The sequence below is a fragment of the Pan troglodytes genome, chromosome 18 (assembly GCF_028858775.2).
Source record: "Pan troglodytes isolate AG18354 chromosome 18, NHGRI_mPanTro3-v2.0_pri, whole genome shotgun sequence".
In the NCBI taxonomy this organism is placed as follows: Eukaryota; Metazoa; Chordata; class Mammalia; order Primates; family Hominidae; genus Pan; species Pan troglodytes.
Window position 1 is genome coordinate 83,512,218 of NC_072416.2, and position 20,711 is coordinate 83,532,928.

The 20,711-nt window shown below is 54.2% G+C and overlaps 1 protein-coding gene across 4 annotated transcripts in view; it reads left to right on the forward strand.

The window, feature by feature from the left end:
* GSE1 (Gse1 coiled-coil protein) overlaps positions 1-20,711 on the forward strand; it is a 504,494-nt gene that overhangs the window by 172,543 nt on the left and 311,240 nt on the right. For all 4 annotated transcript variants that reach the window (XM_016930306.4, XM_016930304.4, XM_016930303.3 and 1 more), the window contains exon 2: positions 19,992-20,172. In XM_016930306.4, coding sequence (XP_016785795.3) covers positions 19,992-20,172 — 181 coding nt within the window. The remainder of the gene's footprint in view (positions 1-19,991; positions 20,173-20,711) is intronic.

Below are 20,711 nucleotides of genomic sequence, written 5' to 3' on the forward strand. Positions count from 1 at the left end.
GTCTCATGCAGGACCCAGCCTGGAGTTGGAGACTATGGAGCAGGTGACCTTTCAGGTTCTTCCCACCACCGAGCTTTGAGGGTGCTGGGAACACCCCTGGGCTCTCCCTCACCTCTGGATCAAGAGAATGAACACAGAAGCTGCGCCTTCCCTGTGCTGGACCTGTGGGTGCTGGCCCTGCTCATCCTGCTCCGCACCTCTACCTCCTTGGGTGCTGGTGGCTGTTGTTGCTTTTCATAGTGACTGAAAGCAAAACCAGGGTCTGAATAAAGATCTGGAGAATGGATGCCGATCATCCATGTGCAGTTGCCCTGCTGTCCCAGATGAGCACGAGGGGCCCCGGCTGCATTGGGGCGCCCACTTGCTGACCACCTGTCCTGTTCTTCCCTGGAGCCCTGAGCCTGGGCTGCCCACGGCAGGGTGGGGCAGGCTGCCTGGGCGTTGCCTGCTTCATCCTCCTTTCTCATCTCTGCACCGGCAGATCTTCCCCCTCAGCATCTCCAGATGTGGCTTTTTCTGTATCTTGCCTTCACCTCTGGGTGCATTCAGCTGGTGAACCTCTTTCCTGCGATGGGGCCACCCTGAGTGCCCTCCTAACCTTCCGGGCTGCTCTGAGTGGTAGATGTCCCCCAGGGTTAACAGTGTAGGCTGAGGATAACAGCGTCTGTGTGCAGAGCTGGCTCTGTGTGACCTGAGGCAGCTGACTTACCCCTCCCTGCCTCAGTCTCCCCCTCCATCAAATGGGCGTATAATGATAGCACCTATGTCATAGGCATGTTTGGAGGATCAGGCAAGTAAGATTTGCAAAGTGCTTGAGCATTGCATGGCACATGTGGTGGCTAAATAATTTAAATAACATTAAATAATTAAGGGGTTACCATCAGGGGAAATAAAATCAGCTAGGTTTTATCCAGCGGCTCCTAAAGGCCCGGTAGTAGTCTAAATACACCCATCTTGAGTCACTTTTTTCCCCCTGTGAGGTAGGTAGTAGGTACTGTCATTGTGACCATTTTACAGATGAGGAAGCTGGGGCCCAGAGAGGTTTAATCACTTCCCCGTGGCCACACAGCCCGCAGTAACCAAGTCAGTGCGTGAAGCAGGGCAAGCTGTGATGGACAGGCGCTGCTGCCAGTGGCCTTACTCTCGTGATACTGCTGAGGATGGAATGAGCGCGTGTCTGCAGAGCTCGGCCTGGCACGCGGCAGGCAGAAGCATGGGGCATCTCATCCTGTGAGCGTCGTCGGTTTCGGTGTTGGGGTGGGTGTTTGGGTGGAGTCGCAGCTGGGCATGTTACCACCCCCCACCGCTGTGACTGTCATGGGCAGGTGGATGCCCCCAACCCTGCTCTCTTCCCCTGAACCGTTGCTGTCACCCGGAAGGGAGGGAGGTCACTGGGTCTGGTGTCATTTCCCTCCCCACCAGCCAGGCCAGTAGCCAGGCCCGTAGTAGTTCTCGTGGCTATTTTACGTGATTGCAAATTGATTTTCCCAGTGATCTGTTCTAGAGTCCACCTGGGCGTGGATGCCAAGCTGGCTGACCCGGGATTTCCAGCCGGCGACATCCTTTTCCTCCTGTGGAAGGGGCACATTTGTCTTTGCCTGGACCCAGGGCTGTGCTCGCTCCAGCCGTGATTTCTCCGGACAAATGGCCGCGGTGCTGACAAGGCCCTGGCACGACTCTGCCTGCTTGCTGCGCCCTTTCTAGAAGCTTCTGCCTTTTATTTCCTATGTTTCCTTTTTCCCTTTCCACCCCAACTGGGACTCACTTCAGTCAATTATTCCCTTCAGATCTTTTCAGGGAAGGCGGCAGTGAAAAGGCACTAAAATTGCTGTCTTCTCAATGTTCTCCCATTATTAGATTTCTTTCCGAGGATGTGCGGAGGGGGAGGGGGGCAGAGAGAGGCGGCGGGTGCAGGGTGGGGGTGGGGGCGGTTCTTTTTAATCTTTCCATTTTTCTTCTCTTTAAAAAAATGACTCTTAATCCTTTGCTGGTGAGAGTCTTAGACTCTGGAATTGTGTCTTTATGCCAGGGGACGGCGTCTGCATTTTCATTTATGGTGACTTTCGTGTTTGCCTATGGAACCTGAAGGAGTGGATATACATCGTCTGTCTTTTAACCTGAAATGTCAGCTTCACAGAAGCCGGATCTTTCCCTGTCTTACTCACTGCCAAGTCCTCAGTGCCAAGAACGGTGCTTGGCCCAGGGCGGGGGCCAGATAAATAATTTAAAATTCACTAACAGGCTTGTTTTATGTCCCCTGGTCCCCACTTCTCTCAGCACAGCTTTGAGCTTAGACAGTGGGCTTTAGGTACATTTCTGAATCTCAGTCGATAAAGGTGTATCCAGAATGGAAGCAGATGGTACAAATCATTTAAGAATCATCATGCAAGGCTGAGCCCAGGAGTTCAGACCAGCCTGGGCAACATAGTGAGACCCCATCTATACAAAATGTAGAAAAAAATTAGCCGGGCGTGGTGGCTTGTGTCTGTGGTCCCAGTTACCTGGGAGGCTGAGACAGGAGGATCACTTGAGCCCACCAGTTCGAGGCTGCAGTGAGCGGTGATTGCACCACTGCACTCCAGCCTAGGTGACAGAATGAGACCCTGTCTTAAAAACAAAGGCGGGTATGGTGGCTCATGCCCGTAATCCCAGCACTTTGGGAGACCGAGGCAGGAGGATCACTTGAGGTGAGGAGTTCGAAACCAGCCTGGCCAACATGGTGAAAACCCATCTCTACTAAAAATACAAAAAATTAGCTGGGTGTGGTAGTGCACACCTGTAATCCCAGACACTCGGGAGGCTGAGGCAGGAGAATCGCTTGAACCCGGGAGGAAGAGGTTGCAGTGAGCCAAGATTGCGTCACTGTACTCCAGCCTGGGCGACAGAGCAAGACCCTGTCCCAAAAACAAACAAAGAAAAAACATCTTCACGTGAGCTGTTCGGGACCAGCTCCTGATACCATTGTGCGTGGTGCGTTCCTAGCTTGGGTTTAAGAATGAACAGAGACACTTCCTGCAGGTCAGCAGGTCAAGGGGTTTCTCCCACATGTCAGGCTGACAGGCTCTGCAGGTGGCTGGGAGGGTAGGACGGTGCGAGGGTGGGCTGGAGCCCTGAGCTGCTCCACTCCCGGCTCTGCCCAGGCCCCCAGTCTAGGAGGTTATGCAGCCTCTCTGAGCCTCTGCACGAGTTTCCTCATCTGGAAAATGATGATGATAATGGCAGTGTCTACCTCACAGGCTGTGGCAAGGATTAAGTGAATTAAAATATGTGGAAAGTATTTAAAACAGAGCAGAGCACAGAGCAGATGCTGCACCTGTGTTGATTATTATTTTATTGCCATTATACTTATTATTCTTCCATCCACTGAATTGAAACCTTCCTGACTGCTGAAAGTCAATTCATCACTGCATGCAAGAACATGCGAATTTTTCTAAGCTCTCTAGGGGCTCTGTTGTTTCCTTTTTTTTTTTAAATAAACAGGGTGTTGTTCTGTCTTCAGGTTAGAGTGCAGTGGATCTCAGCTCACTGCAGCCTTGACCTCCTGGCCTCAAGTGATCCTCCTGCCTCAGTCTCCTAATTAGCTGGGATCACAGGCATGTGCTACCATGCTGAGCTAATTTTAAAATTTTTTTTAGAGGTCAGGCGTAGTGGCTTATGACTATAATCCCAGTACTTTGGGAGGCCAAGTCGGGTGGATCACTTGAGGTTAGGAGTTTGAGAGCAGCCTGGCCAACATGATGAAACCCCGTCTGTACTAAAAATACAAAAATTAGCTGGGCTTGGTGGCAGGTGCCTGTAATCCCAGCTACACGGGAGGCTGAGGCAGGATAATTGCTTGAACCCGGGAGGCAGAGGTGCAGTGAGCAGAGATCACACCACTGCACTCCAGCCTGGGTGACTGAGTGAAACTCTGTCTCTAAATAAAAATAAATAAAAATTTTGTAGAGATAGGACGTTGCTATGTTGCCCAGGCTGGTCTCAAACTCCTGGCCCTAAGCAATCCTCCTTCCCTGGCCTCCCAAAACACTGGGATTACAGGTGTGAACCACTTCACCTGGCCTGTTATTTACATTTTTTAATGTGTGAGTTTCAGATGGGCATCAGGCTTTAGGGAGTAAGGCCTCATGATGATGGCTAGGGTTGGATCCTAGACTTGCCTGCTAACGAGCCAATGGCCTCAGTCCCTGGGCCTTTGGGGATGCTCAGGACATACACTCGGTCTCTCGGCAGTGGAATAGAGACCGGCAGGTGGTCTCTCTATCCCTGGGCTGCCTGCCGTCCCTCCACAGGGACTTGCAGGTAAGCAGGTGGGATTGTGTCTGCAGGGCCCGGTGGCCAGCCCTCCAGCCCATCACTGCCACCTCCCTGACACCTCGGGACCCACCAAGCAGAAGTGATATCTCCTGAGGCTGTTTGCTGTGGCTGTCACTGTGTTTCCATGATCCCGTGACAGAAACCCTGCCCTGGCATTAACTCACATTGTAGCCAGTGCATCCGGACGTGTATTTTTAAAGGGTATAATTTCTATCAACTTCAATTAGAGCTATTTTTATGTTTGTCACCCTGAAGAATTTCCCTGTAGCTGAGCTGCCATTTTTCACTGTAATACTCTTGGCAGGGGCTGGGGACGAAATTAATAGTCTAGTGATCACTTTAGCTAATGCCCTGTCAGCGCTTGAGAAACTGACTGCCCTGGGTGAGGCGGCTCTGCTCCTTCAGTCATTGTGTCACGCTCATCTGTGGTGGCCCACGCTCGAGCTGAGAGCCCAGGGCGTGGGCCTTGGCGGCCCCACCAGCCCCCACTCTCATGTCCTTTTGGGAGACCTGCTGGGTGAATTCCTCCTCCTCAGAGTGCATGTGTTGAGGATCTCTCTCTGTGAGGTTCAAGGCGCACCAGGGCGAGAGTCTGTCATCTTCAGGCTGTCTGACGTTTGGCAGGCTGTTAAACATCTCTGAGCCACATCTAAACAGGGAGCACACCCTAAGGATTAGCTGTTCATAGCCAATGGCCTCCCCAGCCCGGGACATCAGAGGAGGCGATGGTAGGGTGAAGGGAGCACTGTGCTCCACAGGTGCCTAGCAAATGGGGCATCCCTGCTGGTTCCCCCTTTTCAGTGGCACCCCCTCTCCATGCACAAATTGTACCCCTCTCCAAGCAATTTGTGCATGAAGAGGGGGCGCCGCTGAAAAGGGGGGCCAGCAGAGAAAGCCGGGCACAGGCTCTGAAGATAGGAGGGGGTGGCAGGCAGCAGGGAGTGGGGAGCAGAGGCTGTGGAGAAGGCCTGGGGGTGCAGAGGGAGCAGCTGAGCTGCTGGATGTGCCTCCCTCCCTCAGCCTCTCAGGGAGGAAGGTGCTTCTTGATCCTGTTAAACCCAAAATCAGCAAGCAGTTCAACAAAGCGTGGCGCGTCCACACTACGGCATGCTACTCAGCAATGAAAAGAAACAAAGCATGGGTGCACAGGGCAACCTGGGTGCATCTCCAGAGGACCGCGCTGAACGGGAAGGCCAGCCCCAAAGGACCGAGCACTGTGTGATTCCATTTCCGTTACGTGCTTGAGGTGACCGAGTTCTAGAATGGAGAGCAGATTAGTGGTTATCCATTCCTGCTTGTGGCGGGTACTACAGTGAGCAAGGGGTTGCCCTTGGAGGCTGGGTGAAGGGTGTCGGGGATGGCTCCATTACTGCTTACAGCTGCAAACAAATCTGCAGGTGTCTCTGCTTAAAAAGTTTGCCCGGCCCAGTGGCTCACACGTGTAATCCTAAAATTTTGGGAGGTTGAAGCAGGAAGATCACTTTAAGCCAAGAGTTCGAGATGAGCTTGGACAACATAGCCAGACCCCATCTCTACAAAAAATAAATAATTAGCAGGGCATATGGTGGTGCACGCCTGTAGACCCAGCTACTGAGGAGGCTGAGGTGGGAGGATCGCTTGAGCCCAGGAGGTTGGGGCTGCAGTGAGCTATGATTGCACCACTGCACTCCAGCCTGGGAAACAAGTGAGATCCTGACTCAAAAAAAGTTGAAATTTTAAAAAGGCAAAAATCAAAATGATGTCTCTTCAGCTCGGAACATCCAGCAGGCTCCCCTCTCACTGCGAATGAGATCCAGAGTCCTCCCGGGGACCTGTGGGGACCTCCAAAATGGGACCCATTGCTTCCCTAGCTCCTCCCGTGCCACTTGCTCCTTGCTCTTCCTCAAATGCAACCAGGCACAGTCCCATCTCAGGGCCTTTGCACTGGCCATTCCCTGCGCCTGAAACACCATTCCCCCAGGAACATGGCTCCTTACATAACTCAGATACGTCTTCTCCAGCGGCTGTGCTGAGGACGCCGTGCCAGGGCCTGGGAGTGCTGTTCACAGGTTGCTGATGGTCTGGGGGTGCGGATCTGCAATCCAAATCTCTGTCACTGGGATTGGGGTGGGATGCGGCCAGCCCTGCTCGGCGGGGGAGCTGGGGATAGTGCCCAGGGGAAAGGGTACGGTCCCTGGCTGAGGAGGAGGCAGAGAACATTTCTGGGAGAAAGGCGGGGGGCATTTTATGATGGGAGGGGACTCCTAGGCAGTTGGCAAGGTTTGTGAGCAGCCCGCGCGTTGCTTTTGCCCGGAACCCTGGGCCGAGCGGGGTCCTGCCCGGGGAGCCTCCTTGGCTGGCTGCCCGAAGCTCCCAGGACGGCAGCAGCCCTTGTTTCGGGGCTGAGAGCTGCCCTCCTGAGAAGCTGTGATGGGACAAATGTGCAGAGGACAGGCGTGCAGAGGACAGGTGTGCGGAGGACAGGCGTGCGGAGGACAGGCGTGCGGAGGACAGGTGTGCGGAGGACAGGTGTGTGGAGGACAGGTGTGCGGAGGACAGGTGTGCGGAGGACAGGTGTGCGGAGGACAGGTTTGCGGAGGACAGGTGTGCGGGGCACATTTGATGGGCACCAGGAGCACGTGTGAAGCGCAGGGCTGCTCCCTGTTTATCCTTCAGTGCCCTTGGCGGGCCAGGCCCTGTCCCAGAGCTTCACAACACAGACTCATTGGCCCTTGCGGCTGCCCCAGGAGGCTGGCACTGTCACTGTTTCCATTTCACAGATGGGGTAGCCAAGGCCCAGAGAGGCAGAGCCACTCGCCTGCAGGCACACAACTCATCAGGTGGTGCTGGACTTTGAAGCAGGCAAGGCTGAGTCTATGCCCTCAGCCCCAGCAGGATGCAGCTTCCCAGGCTGGAGAGAGAAGGGAGGGGAGGAGCCGGTGGTGTAGACAAGCTGGCTGGTGCCATGTGTGCTTCAGAATGAGCTGTCTGCCGCCTTCAGGCAGATGCAGGTGACCCGTGGGTGCTGCTGTAGCCAGCTCTGCTCTGCCCTCACCGTGGCTCACAGGTTCGCCTCTTCTGTCAAGACTCAGCCGCCCCCTCCCACAGGCCCCCCTCCCTGACGGGTTTTGCCTCCAAGAAACTTCCTTGTGTTTAGGAGTCAGCGTGCACTGTGCCCCACCTCCCACCCCCTCCTAAACCCCAGGCCTCCTCTCTGCTTCTAGAGCAGGGGCCTGCGGGCCAAGTCCAGCTGGCTGCCTGTTTTTGGATGGCCCATGAGCTAAGAAAGGCTTTCACGTTTTTAAATGGTTGCCAAAAACAAAACCCAAAGGAAGAACAGTATTTCACCACAGATAAAAATTATGTGAAATTCAAATTTTAGTGTCCATAAATAAAGTTTTATTGGAACAGCCACACATGTTCATTTAGGTATTGTCTGAGGCTGCTTGGGTGCTGCAGTGGCAAAGCTGAGTGGTTTTGACAGAGACCATTCAGCCCACAAAGCCAAAAATACCATCTGGCCCTTTAAGAAAAGGTTTGCAAATGTGCTGCTGCCTCTGGGCCATTGCGCTTGCTGTTCCTTGTTCCAGGAACACTCTTCCCCAGATATCTCCGTGGCTAGTGTCCTCGTTTCCTTCGGGTGTTTTCACAAACATCCTCTTCTCAGTGTGGCCAGCCTATGGAAAATGATATCTCTACCATTGCCCACCCATCCGTTACTTTCTCCACCCACCCGCCCTTCTCTCCATCCTGTTCTTCTGCTGTTTGTCTTTATGGCACTTCCTACTGACGGACAGATGAACAGTTTGTTTATTCATACTCATGTTAAAATACTGTGTGTCTCCCCAGCCAGAATGTCAGCAGGGATTTTTAGCTGTTTTTCTTGCTACTACATCCCAGGCACAGAGCCTAGCACATAGCTGGTACTCAATAAATGTTTACTGGATGAATGGATGGATGGATGATGAGCAAATGGACAGGTGGATGAGTGGATGAACAGTGGATATGTGGATGGGTGGATAGATGACTGGATGGACAGATAGATAGATGGTGGACACATGGACACGTCAATGAATGGACAGATGGATGGGTGGATGGATAGATGCATGGACAGAGGGACAGGCAGTGGACAGATGGACAAGTGGATGAATGGATGGGTGGATGAACAATGGATGGGAAGATGGATGGATAGATGGAGGGGCGGGCGGGTGGATGAATGGATGGATGGGTGAACAATGGATGGGTAGATGGATGGATAGATGGAGGGACGGGCGGGTGGATGATGGATGGATGGATGAACAATGGATGGGAAGATGGATGGATAGATGGAGGGGCGGGCAGGTGGATGATGGATGGATGGATGAACAATGGATGGGAAGATGGATGGATAGATGGAGGGGCGGGCGGGTGGATGATGGATGGATGGATGATGGATGGGTGGATAGATGATGGACAGATGGATGAATAGTGGATGGGTGGATGGATGATGGATGGATGGATGATGGGCAGGTAGATGGATGGTGGACAAGTGGATGGATGGTGGGCAGGTGGGTGGATGATGGATGGATGGATGATGGGCGGGTGGATGGGTGATGGACAGGTAGATGGATGGTGGATGAGTGGATGGATGGGCAGGTGGGTGGATGATGGATGGATGGATGATGGACAGGTAGATAGATGGGTGGTGGGTGGATGATGGATGGGTGGATGATAGGCGGGTGGATGGGTGATGGACAGGCAGATGGATGGTGGATGAGTGGAATGATGGTGGGCAGGTGGGTGGATGATGGATGGATGGATGGATGGATGATGGACAGGTAGATGGATAAGTGGTGGATGGATGATGGATGGATGATGGGTGGATGGATGAGTGATTGACAGGTAGATGGATGGTGGATGAGTGGGTGGATGGTGGACAGGTGAGTGGATGGTGGACAGGTGGGTGGACGGTGGATGGATGGATGGATGGACAGGTAGATGGATGAGTGGTAGATGGTGGATGGATGGATGGATGATGGACAGGTAGATGGATAAGTGGTGGATGGATGATGGATGGATGATGGGTGGATGGATGAGTGATTGACAGGTAGATGGATGGTGGATGAGTGGGTGGATGGTGGACAGGTGAGTGGATGGTGAACAGGTGGGTGGATGGTGGACAGGTGGGTGGATGGTGGATGGGTGGATATGAGGGTGTGACAGAAATGTGGATGCAAAGCTGAGCTGAACGAAATAACGTGGCTCTTAGATGTCACGTGACAGGGTCAGAACTTTGGTAAGGGGTTGGCGGGATAAATGTGGTGTTTCAGGAAGGCCGCTGCTCGGTGGTGTTGAGAGCTGTGGCTGGCAGGGCTGTACATCCAGGTCTAGCCGGAGGCTCTCACCCTTGGAGGCAGGAGATGAGCAGGTATGGGGCAGGCTGGGGGTGGGGGGATACCTCTGGGGCTGGGAGGGGTCCCTGGGAGAGACAGGATGTCCGTGGTGAGCCGGTCTAAGCTCAGCCTAGCTCCCACTGCCAGCCCCTAGGAGGAGGTTCTTGGGCTGATGCCAAGGTCTCAGGGCCTCCACATCTTGGGGCGCTGGCCTCTCACCCTGGCCCGGCTGGATTCCCCAGCAGCACCCAAGCGCCCTGTTGCCTGACAGCCATGAGGAGGCGCTCTTGCCTCGGCAAGCAGTGAGCTCCTGCCCTGTGCCAGCCTTTCGAGGGACCATCAGCTGCCTCCGAGCCTGAGTGTGTCCTGAGGCTCTCAGTTTCGTCAACATGGATGGATCCCCGCTTTCTAGTGACCCTCCCGGAAAGACCCGTGCCCCACCCGCCCATCCCACAGTGGGATCAGACACAGCAAGTGCACCAATCTTTCTGTCCCCAGTGACCTCATCCATATAATGGGACACACAGTTCCTGCCTCACTGAGTTGTTTAAGGCTTAAATGGGTCAGCACCTGCAGGGACAAGCTCAGGCCTGGCCCTCAGTAGATGCTGTGGACATAGTGGCTGCGGGCATTGCAAAAGCCATCTTTGCCACAAGCTTCCGCTCTAGGACCTTCTGTTCCACCTGGTCAGGGACAGACAGCAGCTCCTGGGCTTGGGGACAACCCCAGTGTCAACTGAACCCAGATTTTTCAGCCCCAGCAGCCCTCGAGGCCTTGAACCAGGGACTTTCTTGTCTTCCAGTGACAAGCTTTTCTTTGCGGCAGGCGGGGTGGGGTCCCCTTCTTTCTTCCACTCTTTATGTAGCAAATGCACTCATGGACTTCTTGTGCTACGTTGGACTGCACAGCTGCCTCATGGTCCGGGACGCATGGTCCAGGGCTCGAAAAAATAAAAAGGCGGTTCTGCCCCAGGCTTCAAGTTTGGCCAGGCCACCTACCTGTCTACCATCCAACCATCATCCATCCACACATTCACTATTCATCTATCTGTCCATCATCTGTCCACCCATCCATCATCCATCCACCTGTCCATCATCCATCCATCCATCATCCACCCACCTGCCCCTCCATCTATCCATCCATCCACTGTTCATCCATCCTTCCATCCATCCACTGCCTCTCCATCTGTCCATTCAGTCCATCAACCCATCCAGTTTAAAGCTATGGGTGGGACTCTCAGCTCCACCTTTATGGAGGAGGAAGCTGAGGCAGGAACATGACACAGAGAGGCATTCCCTAGATTACCTTCACTCCCGCACAGGTCCCAGCTCTTTCTTGGTCACCCAGCTGCATCTGGCCCCTTTCTCCACTTGATCTTGGCCACTGCCCATCCATGAAATGCAGGCTCCTTTCCCTAACCCAGACATCCAGGGCAAGGTGCTCTGTGCCTGCTGGAAGAGGATCCAGCTGGACAACCTCTGCCCACTTTCTGTCCGCTCAGCCTCAGTTTTCCCATCTATAAAATGGGTTGGTCATTCTCGCCTGGCCTGCCTGGCTCTGGGTCGTGCTTTTGTGCATGTGTTTCGTGGATCGTCCAGGAGACTCGGGCAGCTGCAGCCAGCCATCACCTGGCCAAACTTGAAGCCTGGGACAGAACCGCCTTTTTATTTTTTCAAGCCCTGGACCATGTGTCTAATTGAGCTTCTGTTGTCCTCCCTCCCTCCAGCCCCCGAGAGATGGGGGAGAGTCTGATCCTGACCCCCCAGCTGCGGCGCCCTGCCCGATACAGCCAACCCCCACCGCCCTGCCGCTCCCCAACCCCAGCCGGGAGCGCCGCAGCCGGAGCGGCCCTAATTGCAGTCACAGATGTGGCAGCCACCAGCCTCTCCCGCGCGATCTGCCGTGTGGCGTGTGCTTAATTAGTCCCTGATTACTCATTTGCCGGGTGCTGTGTGTATTCCATATCTAATAACTTTCCAATTACACCCGGTCGCCAGCGCACATTTAATAACCCTTTAGTTGTCTGCTTATCAGGGACTCTGCATTCGGCATCTCCAATCTCCCCCTGACCCGAAGCCTTATCATTCCCTTTATTGCAGTATTTGGAGCCTCTGCTTGCCATTATGGAGCTATTACAGGGAATTAAGGGGCGTAAAATACTGTTTTTGGCTTCTGACACACTAGCTTGCAGCACAGAACAAGAAATCCCATCAGGGCAGGTTGAGCAGAATGTCTTCGTAGGTGGGCTTTGGTGCGGGGCCACAGCGGGTCAGGACAGCGGGAGAAGAGGGCTCCCGTGGCAGGGCTGGCCTGTCCATGTTCCCTTCTCTCCCTCCCTGGCAGACGACAGCACTGGTGCTGCAACCTGAGTGTCCCCAGCAGGGGCAGGGGCCTCTGGCCAGCCCGGGAGGTGCTCCTGGGCTGGCTGTGCCCGCCGCCCTCCCTAGCCAATGCACACACCCTGCCAGCGCCCTGGGGAAGGGACTGTCTTTCCCCCTACACTTGGCTTCGTGCCTGTGCTTGATTTTTCCTCGGGGCGAAGGGGAGGCGACGCTGCGTTCTTTTGTGTTGTCAGGATGCTGGCGTCTCTTCCCCCTCCTGCGGTTGTGTTCCTTGTCTCATCTTCCCTGCTTTGCTCTTGAGATAAATCAGCCTCAGCCCATCAGCAAACCTCCCCTCTCTGCCATTCACCAGCAGCACAAACCTACTTGCCCCAGAGTGCGGCCTGGGTTGCTGTACGGCCGCTAGGCGTGGGGGTGCAGAACCAGGCTCTGCCAGTGTTTACTGAGCACCTACTGTGCCCTGGACACTGTGCGGGGACTAGGTACTTGACAGAGGACACATGCTGGCCTGCATTCTCGGCTCTCACTGTGACCAGCTGGGTGACGTTGGGCAGCGGACTTGACTTCTGAGCCTCTGAGAATTCAGGTGGGGTTGCTGGGATGATTAAATGGGCTGCCGATGGCAGGTGCTCAGCTGGCACCTGGCACATAGTAGGTACTCGGGACAAGTAAGGCAGGTGTTACTAGCCCACTTCCCGGAGACATCAGCTGAGAGCCAGAGCAGTTGTGGCTCGCTTGGTTTCTCCTAGTCACGCCAGCAGGTGAGTGGCAGCTTGGACTCAGGCCTACGTGTGTTTTACTCAAGATCAGCAGTGCCGGCTTCCTGGGGTGCACCTGGAGCTTGCTTGGAAGGAAGAGATGATTCAGGCTGGTCAGGAAAAGTGGGTGAGCCCTGTTCTCCTGACATTTAGCTGTTCAGAGCATCCTGCCCCTGTGACTTCAGGGACCCTAGACTGTCATGGGGCTCCAGGCCAGCAGCTAGGAGACAGCCCTGCCAGCTGGAGCCGAAACTGCCCAGCAGCCAGGGTGTGAGGGACACTGGACAGGCCCTGCCCCCACCATCTGCACCCAAGGCCAAGACGCCTTCCCCAGCACACACCCCTTCAAGCTTTGAGGGGCCATGAGGTCACCGTAATGCTTTGATTCTTGTTCCTGATGCTCCTGCTCTTAGTTCATGGGATCAGCTAGTTTGTTGAGAACCTGCTATGTTCCAAGTGCCTTAGCAGAAGAGTTCATTGAATTTCCTCCGTCATTCCTCTTGGAGGTAGGCACTGTGTTGTCACTATCATTTTTTCTTCAAGACGGACTCTTGCTCTGTCACCCAGGCTGGAGTGCAGTGGTGCAATGATCTCAGTCCCCTGCAACCTCTGCCTCCTGGGTTCAAGTGATTCTCCTGCCTCAGCCTCCCGAGTAGCTGGGATTACAGGCACCCACTACCGTGCCCAGCTAATTATTGCATTTTTAGTAGAGACAGCGTTTTGCCATGTTGGCCAGGCTGGTCTTGAACTTCTGGGCTTAAGTGATCTGCCTGCCTCGGCCTCCCAAAGTGCCACTCTCATTGTACTCAAAAGGAAACCAAGGCCTGGAGGGGTGAAATCACTCTGCTAAGATCTCCCAGCTGGGAGAGTAGCCAAGACCTGGGGCACCAGCTGTGCCCTGCTACAGGGGAGGCCGGGAGATGGAATCTGGCTGGATGCCCAGGAGGGAGAGGGAACTGGCTCCATGAACAGCCAACCAGTTCCTGCCGAAGAGGCTCCTGGAGAAGGGAATTCTCTGTCCAGCAGCCCCTGGGCTGCTGTGGGTCGTCAAACTGGAATGTCCTTTATTGTGCAAAATACTGGGTTTACACCCTACAACATGACAAACCTGAAAACATGCTGCTAACTTTAAAAAGAAGGCAGCACAAAAGACCACATATTGGATTTGTATGAAATGTCCAGAAATGACATTTGTATGAAATGTCTAGAAGAGGCCAGTCCACGGAGACAGAGAGCAAATGAGTGATTGCAGGGCCTGGAAGGATGGGGTTGAGGGGGGCTGCTCATGGGGATGGGGGTTTCTTTTGGGGGTGATGAAAATGTTCTGAAATGAATGGTGGTAATGGTTACACAGCTTGTACATACATTAAAGCCATCAAACGATACACTTTTAATGGGCGAATTGTATAGTATGTGACTTGTATCTCAATAAAGCATTTTTAAAAATAGCCTTGGGCTGGGCGCAGTGGCTCATGCCTATAATCCCAGCACTTTGGGAGGCCGAGGCAGGCGGATTACCTGAAGTCAGGAGTTCGAGACCAGACTGGCCAACATGGTGAAAGCCCATCTTTGCTAAAAATACAAAAATTAGCTGGGCCTGGTGGCGGCCACCTGTAGTCCCAGCTACTTGGGAGGCTGAGGCAGGAGAATTGCTTGAACCCGGGAGGCAAAGTTTGCAGTGAGCCAAGATCGCACCACTGCACTCCAGCCTGGGCGACAGAGCAAGACTCCATCTCAAAACAAAAACAAACAAAAAAAAAACCCAAATAGACTGGGGATCCCAGACCTAGGGATCTCATGGACTAATAAAATTAATAAAACTTGGCACTGACCACACATGTGTGCATGCACATACACACACACAGTCTTCCTCTTTGGAGCAGGGATGTGGCGTCTGTCTTCCCCCACACCCTTCTCCCCTGAGTCTACCAGGAGTCGGCTTTCTCCAGAAACCACTCCAGCTCCCCGGAGAAAGCATAACAATGCAGGATCTCATTAGGCTATTCAGCGGTGGGCTGTGAATCCCCATTTATTTGGAAGAACCCTATTAAATTTCCCCCTTTCACCCTTCCCCATTAACTAACTAAAGCTTTAAAGGTGGTGGCTGCGGTCCAGGGAAATTCAGGAAACAATGGCATTTTCCCAGCCTGGCCAGTCCTCCGAGGCCCAGTCTGCTTGAGCCCCTTGAACTGCTCTGAGATGCCATGTTCTCCAGGGCCCCCTGGGAGTGGGGGATGCTGACATCACAGGCCCAGGCACAATAGTACTTTAAATCCAGACCCACTGTGGGCTTGGAATTCCTGGCCCTGGTAGAGAAGACACAGCACATATGCAGGTTTCAGGGCCTGCTTTTTCAGGGACTGTCGTAAATGTGGCCTTAGAAGGATAAGGAAGGGGGGCCCTTTGCCTCTGTTTGATTACCTGGCTGAGAACTTTTGTCTCCACCTTCAAGATGGTGCTGAGCATGAGATAATCTATAATCACAAAACCCTGTGTGCCCCACAGCCTTGCCTGTCCATTAATATTGACCAGGCTCCCCTGGGAGTCCAGGCCAGCTGCTGACAAAGAAAGGGGGTAAAATCCTTTCACTCCCAACAAGAGTCATGGTAGTGGGAAGAGCTAGGCCAGGGGAGGGACTGGCACCTGGTTCCCTCTGTTTCTGACACACACAGCTCAGCAGACAGTGGTGCCAGGGAACACTGATACCCAGGCCAGGCACTGTTCTAGAACTTTAAGGACTGTATCAGCTCTCTGTTGCTGTGTAACAAAGTATGACATGTTTAGCAGCTTACAACCACACATGTTTATTATCACACAGTTCCACTGGGCCCTCTGCTCTGGGCCTCACTAGGCTGCAGATCAAGGTGTTGGCTAGGACGCAGTCTCACATGGAGGCTCAACCGTGGAGGAACCCACCTCCACACTCACTTGGTTTGTTGGCCAGGACGCAGTCTCACCTGGGGACTCGACCGGGGAAGAACCCACCTCCACACTCACTTGGGTTGTTGCCAGTCAGTATTCATTTGTCTGTAGGACTGAGGGCTGCTACGCACCTTCCTATACAAGTTCGTGTGCTGGTGGCTGGATGTTTTCAGTTCTGTTGGCTATATGTCTAGGAGTGGAGTTGCTGGGTTGCAGGGTAACCCTATGTTAGACCGTTTGATGGACTGCCAGCTGTTTTGCGAAGCAACTGCATCATTTTACGTTCCCATCAAAAGCGTTCCCATCAAAAGCACAGTGTTTTCACATTTTGGGGATTAGTTGCTGACACTTCATCATCAGGAGAGTTCAACTTTAAAAAATGGATTCCCAAAGCCAGAAGTGGTAGCATCCACCTGTAGTCCCAACTACCTGGGAAGCTGAGGCAGGAGGATCACTTGAGTCCAGGAATTCAAGGCCAGCCTTGGCAACAAGCAAGACCCTGTCTCTTAATAAAAACATGTTTAAAAAGAGGTTCCCAGATTCTTCTTGGAAAATCAGAAGATCTGTCAAGGTGGGGCTCAATTCCATCAAGGTGATAACTGCTGACCCTGGGAAGGGCTGTGGCTGTCTCCTTGCAGTCTCCTCCACTCAATGCCCTTGCAGAGTTTCCCCTCCTGGCCCCTGCGGGGATGTGTGTTCCAACCTCCTGTCCTAGACCACGAGCCCCTCGAGGAAGAGCAGGAGCCCGTCCAAGCTGCCTTTGCAGGAAGCCCGCTGCCCAGTCGGCTCCGCGTCTGTTGAACAATCTTGTGTGTGTTCCTGCCTCTGGCGCCTTGTGCAGGTGCCTCCCACACCTGGAATGCTGTCCCTCCTGTTCCCACTCCCTTTCAAATCCTACTCCTCTTGAAGGCCCACTTCACATTCCAGCTGCTCCAGGAAGCCTGTGCGGATTTCCTCAGACCTTGGGGACCCCTCCCCTTCTCAAACTCCTATAGTACTTGTCATCTGTGCTCCCATCTCCCCCAGTGGTATTCCCTCTTGCCATCTTCTGTTCTCTACTGAAAAGCTGTGTCCCCCAGTTGCTTTGTAAGCTGTCTGAGGTTACAGACAACTGCTTCAGGTCAAACCCGTATCCCTCCAGTTATTGTGTGAGCTCAGATCACTCAGTTCATCTCTTCCTGCCTCCATGCCTTGTTGGAAGGATTAACTATGCTAATCAGTACAAAGTCCTAGATCAGTGCCTGGCACACAGTAGGTGCTCAGTAAAAAGGGTTGTTTTCTCTTTTGTTCCAGTGCTGAGTTGAGTGGAGGGTGAGCCTCACCACAGCCGTGTTTGCTGCCTTCTTTCCTTATACTCACAGTCCCGCTTCTGGGAGCCATCTCCACCCCAGGAGGGGCATCTCAGCTTCTCCCTCCAGCAGAACCCTGGCCCCCCAGCTCCAGGAGGGACCAGGAGGTGGACAGGGGTCGAGACTGGGGCATGGCACAGCCCTCCCCTGCACCCCTCCAGCCCATCCCCTGGGGGCTTGAATGCAGATGCGGCCCAGCATGACCGGGTGCTGCCCCATAAGCCGTCCCTGGCAGCAGGAGCCTCTGGGGCTGGCTGGAGCTGCTGTCCATGCCGCATCATGGACACAGTAGCCCCAAGCCTTCCTCTCTTTAGCATCACCCTGCAGCATTTCCTGAGATGACTCAGGGCAAGGCTGCAGGAGTAGCTCAGTCCCCAGGGTGGGAACCACCTTGGTACAGGCCGCAGGGTACCTGCCGTCCTGATGGACTTACCCTGGGCCCTGAGTGAGTGGATGAATGAATCAAGTGTGCTGGCCCTAGGTGCTGCCGCCTCCTGGCTCCAGCCTAAGCCGCCGGCATGCCTGTGGGATTTGTGGGGGCTGTGGTCTGGCCAGTGTCACCATATGGATCCCATAAATTAAAGCATTCCCGGAAACAAACGGTAAATTTATACGTCCCTCGCATGCAGGGCTGGTGGGGCCTGCGCTTGCCCGAGGAATTCTGAACCATCCATCTCACTTAGGCACTTGGGTTTTATAGCACTAATCCCTAAAAGAAAAAAAAAAAAACCAGATCAACAGAAAGTTGCTTTTCCGCAACCCTGCTGTCCCTGGAGCTCATCATTGGGAAGTGGAGGGTCACCAACCCCCACGACAGGGACCTGGTAGCACAGTTCGTTGTTCAAGCTGGGGCTTAGCTCACAACCTCACCAGACGGCAGGCCCTTAGCCTCCCACACCGAGGGCTCTGAAGCCCCTGGCCTGGGCTGACCTTGCCTGTGACCCCGGGCTCCTACCAACTCTTCCTGGAAAGGGGATGGGCCAACAAGAGCAGCCCGTCACCAAGACAGAGAGCAGATGCCGACAGCCAGGGCTGAGGGCGGGGAGCAGGGAGCCTTTTAATGGGGACAGAGTTGCTGTGTGGGATGATGAGAAAGTTCTAGAAATGGATGGTGGTAATGGTAGCACAACACTGGGAATGTACTCAGTGCACACTTGGAAATGGTCAGAATGGTAAATTTTGTGTTCGGTATATTTTATGACAATTGTAAATATTACAGAAAAGTGGCCAGGCGCAGTGGCTCACACCTATAATCCCAGCGCTTTGGGAGGCAGAAGCAGGCGGATCACTTGAGGTCAGGAGTTCGAAACCAGTCTGGCCAACATAGTGAAACCCCATCTCTACTAAAAAAGCAAAAAACAAAATGAGCCGGGCATGGTGGCGGGCACCTGTAATCCCAGCTACTCGGGAGGCTGAGGCAGGGGAATCGCTTGAACACAGGAGGTGGAGGTTACAGTGAGCTGAGATCACAACACTGCACTCCAGCCTGGGCGACAGAGTGAGACTCCATCTCAAAATAAAATAAAAAGTAAAGATTACAAAAAAGTGAGGGCTGTGGGCATGGGATGACCCCCCTGCAGTGTGGACTGAGTTCATCCGTATAGTTATAACGGGTAGTTGGTCATTCCAAGTTCCATGTAGAGCTAGGGACAGGTAGGCCCTTAGTAACGGGCAGTTGGCGTCGTCACCATCAGCATCCCCATTATCGTCGTCATCATGGTAGTTCTTGCTCCCCTCGGGACCAGTGAGCCCAGGTGCACGCAGGATGGAGAGGCACGTTTTGCAGTGCCTGCAAAAGTGCCCTGAGGCCCGGGGCTGCACCCTTGCAGTCCTGGCCCTCGCACGGGTCCGTTCCCTTGGCAGGGGGCAGCACCCGGGGAGGGACACGGCTGTCAGTGGTCAGTGGCCAGTGTTGCCAGGTCCCAGGAGGGTCCCACCACTTCTGTGCTCCCTTTGATTCCCCTTGATGCAGGGACCTAGAAGAAACATCTGTGTTAGTAAGCCACAGGTGAGACTCCAGCCAGCTTGTGGCGTAGAGCTGGTCCCCACCAGGATGTGCACCAAACCAGGTGCCGCCCCACCTGTTCTCCTGCAATAAATCAAGACATCACAATCACAGCCTTCCTGTGTCCATTTTTAAAATTTGAATTTGTTTATTTATTTTTGTAAAGATGGGGTCTCCCTATGTTGCCCAGGCTGGTCTGGAACTCTTAGGCTCAAGCCATCCTCCTGCCTCAGCCTCCCAAAGTGCTGGGATTACAGGCGGGAGCCACCGTGCCTGGCCTGTATCCATTTTGTCATGTTGTAATCAAGGCACTCCAGTTGCTCAGAGAGGTGAGGGGCCTGCCTGCTGCTCCCCGGCTGGTAATAACAGCTCAGGATCACACCAGGTGCCCGGCGGCCCAGTCTGGAAGAGAGCATCCCCCGGGGGTACTCAGATGAGGGCCTTTCCTTGATTTGCAGGGTGCGGCTGAGATGGTTTGCCCAGCTCTCTGAGCCAAGTGCCAGGCCCCAGGGGGTCTCTGGGCAAGGACCACCGAATAAACCTTGTCCCCACCACCGCCAGGGGACAGGACAAGGCTGGACCTTTGGGCTTAGCCTCAGGCTCCCTCTTAGATGCTTCTGGGCTCCGTGCAGTGCTGGCCAGCTGCTGCGAGGGCTCCAGAAGCTCCAGTTTTGGATGGCCAAGAAGATGGGGCTGTGTGGGTGGGACCCCAGCAGCAGGGGTCCAGCCTGGTGTCCCCTAGGCTGGGCTTGCTGGGCAAGGAAGACACTGGCACTGGCCTTACTGAGGACCTGCTCTGCTGTTGCCCTGAGCCAGCCAGTCTGAGTTCCTGATCACCAAGGCCAGGCCATCATCGGGGAGGAATGGCACCTATGGCCAGAGAGTCCATTCATGCATCTTCCCCTGCAGGCATGGCCCAGGCTCACTGTGTCCACCTCTTTTCCTTTCAGGCTGTTTGTGGATCTCTGGAAGCATCTACAGCCACCCACCCTCCCACCCGGGAGTCCGAGACCCGGCCACGCGCCCCCACGGAGACCCTGCCCAGAGGCCCCAGGATGGCCCAGGAGCTGAGGCCAGCGCAGTGTCTGCAGAGCAGCCGGGAGGAGGACGGACCAGACCTTACCGGTGCAGGTAGACGCCAGCTCTTTTTGTATCTCTGGGTACTGGGCTGGGATGCGGTTGTCCCAGCAGGGATGGGGGCTCCCAGAGTCGAGTTCAGATACAGTTCCACCTTGTGTCCTCGGCATCCTAGGGGAGAGACCGGGTGCTGGGTCTCCCTTACTGGAGTTTGGATTTTCTCTTCCATACTCCTTAGGGTTCCAAAATCGTAGTTTCATCAACATCCCTGGTTCTAGATACTCTCGCCTGCTGGGCTCCTGGGCTGCCTTTGTTTATTTATTTACCTATACACTCTCTTGTCTTCATTCATTCATTAAAAAAAATGATGTTATGGATAGTCTTGAGCCCAGAGGGGATCGTTTCTTGGTTTTCTCGGATGTCAACACACTGTGTCCCAGGTGCACGTGTGCAGTTCTCTTGGGCTGGGCCACGGGGAACCAGGCTGCTCTGTGCGGGGAGATGCGCCGCCGTCCTCCCCCTCCCACTCCCGCCAGCCACAGGCGTGCTGTGGACCACACCCCCACTCCAAGGCATCCTCAGACACATCCTAA